General features: G+C 34.8%; 1 protein-coding gene across 1 annotated transcript in view; it reads right to left on the reverse strand.

The window, feature by feature from the left end:
- Positions 1 to 7,148, reverse strand: part of STAG2 (stromal antigen 2) — an 86,832-nt gene that overhangs the window by 34,321 nt on the left and 45,363 nt on the right. The window contains exons 17-21 of the mRNA XM_007953360.1: positions 7,078 to 7,148; positions 3,763 to 3,966; positions 1,250 to 1,320; positions 819 to 906; positions 649 to 729 (exon numbers count right to left, since the gene is read on the reverse strand). The exon at positions 7,078 to 7,148 is cut by the window's right edge and continues 25 nt beyond it. Of these exons, the coding sequence (XP_007951551.1) occupies positions 649 to 729; positions 819 to 906; positions 1,250 to 1,320; positions 3,763 to 3,966; positions 7,078 to 7,148 (515 nt within the window). The remainder of the gene's footprint in view (positions 1 to 648; positions 730 to 818; positions 907 to 1,249; positions 1,321 to 3,762; positions 3,967 to 7,077) is intronic.

Genomic DNA, 7,148 nt, shown 5'->3' on the forward strand with positions numbered 1-7,148 from the left:
AATGTCATGAGACAAAGTATATGTGAACTGCTATATGGAAAGTGAATTTGCTCCGTAAACTTTCACCCAAATCACATACACACACACACACACACACACACACAAAAGTTTATGACCTAGAACTTAGTACATTATATTTAATCAGGAAGTGATTTATCATGAATTCGGAACATCAGCTGAGAAAATTTCAATAAGAACAAAGTGATCCCAAACAGTATCAGGGGACCTAAGACATTCTTGTTATTTTCAACTGATCAATAGGTATATGTTTGTTTTAAAGGTTCCTGGTAATGATTTATAAAATCTGTCTTTCTATCTGTACCAAATACTTCTGAAAATAATATAAAAAACCATAAATCACCCCAAACTTCAAATATGAGCAAAAGATTTTAATTTCAAATCACATCACTGACACGGAACATATTCAAAGCGTCCAATTTACAAATGGAAAAGGCAATACTATTTAACTCAGTTACACTAAATACACATCAAACTACCAACAGGACTATTTTTAAAGGTACATGTTCATAAATAGTAGATTAGAAATAAGCAAAAACTCATTGAAATAACTGGTCGTATTAAATGTGTCTATTTGTTGAAAATAGTTAATATCTATTTTAATAAAAACATCACTGAATCATGACAAACCTTTGTGGAACTGCTTTCAGTAATCTTTGCCAACTGCCAAAGGATTACATAGTGAGTACATTGCAGTGCATGAATAACAATCTGTTAAAAAAAAAACCACACAGTTAAAATTGAAAATTCACAAAACATCTTTCTCAAAGTTAAATACACAACTTGTAATAAATAAAAACCTGCTCTGGCATGTCTCCATTTTCAATTCCGGTTTTTAATAGTTTGTAATTACAAGCAAACAAATCCCATTTTGAAAGATCATGGGCACTGTTAAAAAAAAAAAAAAGGAATTCAGTTATATAAAAAGCTGAGCTTAATAACAATTGTTTTGGAGTTAAGTGTAACAAAACACTACTCAAGTAAACAGATAGTAACTTTTTAATATACCCCCTCAACAAGAAGTATCTTTAAAAACAAAACTATTGTTAAATGATAATTTGTCAGTCTTCCTAAATTTAAAACATTGGATGGATTTACTGTTGTTCTTAAAAGCACAAGATATTTGTAACACCAATCTGTGAGTGCAAGATTCTCATAGCACACAAAACATGTAAGGTAATTCTGATTTTACCACAATTTTATAAATCAGAAACTTTAAGATTAAACTTACTTATGGAAAGCAGTGATCCTCTTTAATGTTGATAATACCTGATATGCATCATCTTCATCAGGTTCCTCACCCTATTAAAATATTAATTACATAATATTAAACATTATGAACCCCAAAAATGAAGATTTCTATCAAAATGGTGGTGCCATCTTGAAAACTACATGTTGTTGTTAGGTACAGGGGAGTCAGTTCTGAATCACAGAGACGCTATGTACAACAGAAGGAAACACAACCCAGTCCTGGGCTATTCCTCACAGTCTTTGCTATGCTTGAACACCTTGTTATAAACCACTGCATCAATCTGTCTCGCTGAGGGTCTTCCTCTTTATCAATGACCCTCTAATTTACCAAGCATGATGTCCCTTCTCTATGGACTGGTGTCTTCTGAAAGCATGTCCAAAGCACACAAGAGACAAGTCTCACCATGCTCACTCCTAAGCAGCATTCTAGCTCTATTTCTTCTTGAAAGACAGATTGGTTCATTCTTCTGACAGTCCCCAGTATGTTTAGTATTCTTTGCCAACACCATAATTCAGACATCAATTCTTCTTTGGTCTTCTTTATTCATTGTCCAGCTTTCACAAGCATATGAGGTGATTGAAAATACAATGGCTTGTGTGACACACACCTTTCTATTCAAAGTGACATCTTTGCTCTTAACACTTTAAGGAAGTCTTACAGAAAATGTGACTAACTCAATATGTCATTTGATTTCTTGACTGATGCTTCCATGGGCACTGATTGTGGAAGCAAGTAAAATGAAATGCTTGACAACTTCAAATGTTACTCCATTTATTGTGCTATTGCTGATTGGTCCAGTTGTGACAATTTTTGTTCTCTTTTATGTTGAGGTGTAATCCATACTTAAGGCTGTAGTCTTTGATCTTCATCATTAAGTGCTTCCAGTCCTCTTCACATTCAGCAAGCAAGGTTATGTCATCTGCATATCACAGGTTGTTAATGAGCTTCTTCCAGTCTTGATGCCTTGTTCTTCTTCATACAGTGCAGCTTCTCGGATTATTTGCTCAGGAGACAGACTGATAAATATGGAAAAAGAATGCAACCCTGATGCACACCTTTCCTGATTTTAAATTACGGAATATCTCAAATGACTGACTCTTGGCCCAGGTATAGGTTCCTCATATGAAAAATAAATATTTTAACTTAGTATTTGAACCACAAATTAACCTAGCCAAATGTAAGGCAAAATTAGGGTGAACAACATAGATTTGTTACCACAATTATACTCAAAAGAGAAAAACAGGAAGGACAATCCTAAGTACACTAAATGTCCTGTTCTTGACAAAAATACGTCACACTCAAATACCCATTACCAACAAGTTTATCAATGTATGAAACCAATCACAAGTAAATGGTAGGTTGAAAAATACACCTCTGAATAAAGACTAGATATGGTAGACCTTTCTGCATAGAAATATTTGTTAATATACTTTCCAATAGATGGTAACTTAAATTTTTCAAAATTTTACAAGTCTTACTATGTGAAATTTGTAAAATGTAGAAAAACATTATTCAATTTACTATATGGAACTCCGGGTCCCACAAAAAGTACTTATTTTCAAATTTTTATTTGTTTCCAGGTCTCTCAAAAAATTACTTGTTTTTAAATTTTAATTGTTCTACAAAGAAGAATAAATAAACTTAATGAACCAACTACTGCTTGATTTTAAATCGACTTGTCCTACTCACACAATCATACAGACAAAAGTAAAGCCACTGAGATTTTTAAGTAAAAATGTTATGAACTGTAGGTCAATATTTTTCAACTAAACTCCAATTAGTATGGAATGTTACACCAAAAAATGAAAGACAAAGAAGTAATTAGTAAAACAAAACTGGACATTTTAAGGTCCGTATGATTTCCAGTAATAACCAAATTGATGGGAAATAGGCTATATACCTTAATTTAAGGATTATGATGCAGTTATTAATAGCAATTAAAATATAAATAGGTATTTCAGAATATGTAACAATCCCAAAAAATAATAGTATAATTGAGTGTTGTGCACTAAATGAGCCAAACACCAAAAGCAACAGTGGCTATAATAACAATTGATCAAGGCTTTGTAACACCAAAGACCATGATGGCCTTTTTCCTTACCAACAATACTAAAACACAAAGAAAAACCCTACTTTTTCAGATTACATGGCCACATTCTCTTCCCATTAACATTCAGTTCCTGAACAGTTCCTCACTCAACTAATACCAGGTAACTTCTCAAACTGTTTTTCCTCAAAAAAACAAACAAACAAACAAACAAAAAAAAAACAGAGAAGATGTTAGTTTTTACTTTCATCTTTCTCCAAGTCACACAGTTTTAACCATCTTTCTATTTTGATAGAGGAGTAATAGTAGCGTTATGAGTCACAGAATGAAAAGCCTGAACTTCTTTTCTATACTGCTAGGGACTACCATCAGGGCTAACACTTCTGTGACTAATGAGGTTACTGAATGGGAGGAGCCCAACAGATAAAATACTTTTAATACATACCTCTTGCAGAAAATCTTCAAGAAGTCGGTTAAATTTATCTGCCAATTCATCTATCAGCTGACTTCTAGAAATATCTACTCTGTTGAAGATTGTGAACTCTTCGTTACAGAGTGCATGGTAAGTTTTAGAACATGCTTCCAAAACATCTGTATCTGTGTGCTTCTCTACTATATTTCGGATTTGTCGCAATAAGGCATCCAAATGCTGCAAAATCAAAGTTTATCATTATAACTAAGGTTACACAATAGGTATTCATTAATGACACCACCTAGTGAAATGTTTCAAATACAGTAAGTTTATAATGAGTGGCAACTCATAGCAACCCTATGTACAACAGAATGAGTGTCCAATCCTGCACCACCCTGAAAATCGTTGCTTTGTTTGAGCCCACTGTTGGAAGCACTGTGTCAATCCATATCATTGAGGGTCTTCCTCTTTTTCGCTGACCCTCTACTTTACCAACCATAGCGTCCTTGTTCAGGGACTGATCGCTCCTAATGTCCAAAATATATGAGATGAAGTCTCACCATTCTCTCTTCTATGGAGAATCTGACTGTACTTCTTCTAAGACATATTTATTTGCTTTTCTGGCAGTCCATGGTTTATTCAATATTCCTTCCCAACACCAAAATTCAGTCTTCCATATTCATTGTCCAGGCAATTGAAAATACCATGACTTGGGTCAGGTGCATCTTAGTCCTCTTTGCTTCTTAATTATTTAACACTTTAACAAGGTCTTTTGCATCAGATTTGCCCAATGCAATACATGTTTGATATCTTGATTGCTGATTTACATACACAGTCACTGATTGTGGATCAAAGTCAAACGATATCTTTGACTACTAAAATATTTCCTTTTATCATGATGTTGATTATTTGTCCAGTTGTGAGGTTTTTCTTTTCCTCGTGTTAAGATCTAATCCATAATGGAAGCTGTAGTTTTTGACCTTCATCAGTTAAATGCTTCAAGACATCCTCACAGTGAGCCAAGTGGTGTCATCTGCATATCACAGGGTGTTATTGAGTCTGCCTCCAGTCCTGATGCCTCATTCATCAACATAATCCAGTTTCTGGGATGGTTTGCTCAGGATACACAATGAGTAAGTATGGTGAGTGAAAAGATAACAACCTTAACATACACCTTTCCCGATTTTAAACCATGATAGATCGCCTTGTTCTGTTCTAATGAATGCTACTTGGTCTAGATACAGGTTCCACATAAGCCCAATAAGTGTTCTAGAAAGCTCATTCTTCACAATGATATCCATTATTTGTTCTAATCCACACAGTCCAATGTCTTTCCATGGGCAATAAAATACAGGTAAACTTTCTTCTGGTATTCTCTGCTTTTAGCCAATATTCAATTAACATCAGCAATGATATTCTTTGCTCCACTTCCTCTTCTGAATCTGGCTTGAATTTCTGGCAGTTCTTTGTAGATGTACTGCTACAATTTTTGAATTATCTTTAGGAAAATTTTACTTGCTTGTGATATTTATGACACTGTTTGCTAATTTTTGCATTCTGTTCCATTACCTTTCATTGGAATGGACAGACATATTGATCTCTCCCAGTTAACTGGTCAGATAGAAGTCTTCCAAATTTCTTGGCATACCTGAATGAGACTGCCATCACTGCATATGTTTGCTGAAACATCTCAGTTGGTATTCTGCTAATTCCTGGAGCCTTCTGTTTCACCAATGCCCTGCCTTCCATGCAACTTGGACTTTTTCCTTCAATACCATTGCTTCTTGATCCTATGTCATCTCCTAAAATGGCTGAATCAATAGTTCTTGGTACTTTGGGTATGTCCTCATCGTTTAATATTTTGCATATAGAATCCTTAAATATTGCAACTCGAGGCTCAAATTATTTCTTTAGTTCTTTCAGTTTAAGAAATGCTGAGCGTGTTCTTCCCTTTTGGTTTTCTAAATTCAGTTCTTTGCACATTTCATCATGACACTTAATCTTCTTCAGGAACCCTTTGAAATTCTGTTTACTGGTAGGTTTGGCATTAGTGGCTAGTGTGTAAATATGAGTAATAATTTATTAGCCGGTCTTCCTTGTAAGTGTATGGTTATCAATGTATCACTGACAATGCTGTATTTCAGTATACCTCTTCAAATTTTCTTTTTGATGATTAATGTGTCACCTTTCCTTTTCAATTTGCCATTTGCAGTTAGTGGAACAGCCAACTCAAAATGGCCAATACCAGCCCAGTTCAGCTCAGTAATGCCAAACATTATTTCATTTTTGATGACTTTCAATTTTCGTTGGTTCACACTTCATACATTTCACGTTCCAATTATTAATGGGTGTTTACAGCTAGTATTTCTCATTTTGAGCCATGTAACATCAACAAATGAAGGTTGCAAAAGCTTTTCTCCATCCTTGACATTAAGGTCAACTCTACTTTGAGACAGCAGCTCTTTCCCAATTGTATTTTGAGTTTCTTCCAATCCTTGGGGATCATTTTCTGGCAGTGTATTAGACAATGCTCAGCAGCTATCCATCAGGTTTTCAGTGGTCAGTTATTTCAGAAATAGATAACAAGGTCCTTATTCCTCGACTCTTAGCTTGAAAGCTTCAATAAAACCTTTCCACCATGGGTGCCCATGGTGGTATTTGTGCTACTGGTGGTATAGCTTCCAGATTCACAGCAACACAGAACCCACCCTAGTACAACTAGGTAGATGAGTGGTGACTACAAGTAGGATGTACATTTCAAGATGCTTTTCCAGTCTAATCAGAGCAAATAAGTTCATTGATCTACCCACATTTATTTCCTCAATTTTAGCAGGAATATTGCCTAATTCATAGGGCTATGATGGGGCAATCTACTTCCGTAGTGATACTGCCTCGGAAACCCAAGGAGGGGTCGCTATGAGTCGGGTCTGACTTGACGGCACATAACAACAACAACATGATAAAAATGCAAAGTGTTAATACATTTGAAGAACTTATAATAGTTCCTGTAACAGACTGCTCAATGAATTTCAGTTGCTGTTGTTTCTGAACTGTTATTATCCAATGACCCATGCACCCTCAAGCTCCAGAGGTGATCATGGGTATATGGTCATATACGACTCAGAATAGGAGTATGGCTGTAGGCATGAACAATGGGAAGAAGCCTCATTAGTATACCATGATCTAAAGCCAACTCATATAATATATAAAAATCACTAAAAATAGGTTTCCTTTCATATCAGAAATTTCTAAAATCATATTTTAAAGAATGTAAACAAATAATATGACGAGATGAACTGAGCAAACAATTTTTCTTCAGGATTTAATAATACATAGAAAACATCTTACCTTTTCTAATCGTCCAGTGGTATATATTTCCAAATCAAAATACTGAGGCAACTGTAACAAGTTAGTCACCT

This window comes from Orycteropus afer, unplaced genomic scaffold, assembly GCF_000298275.1.
Source record: "Orycteropus afer afer isolate SDZICR_OR568_19922 unplaced genomic scaffold, OryAfe1.0 scaffold00388, whole genome shotgun sequence".
Lineage (NCBI taxonomy): Eukaryota > Metazoa > Chordata > Mammalia > Tubulidentata > Orycteropodidae > Orycteropus > Orycteropus afer.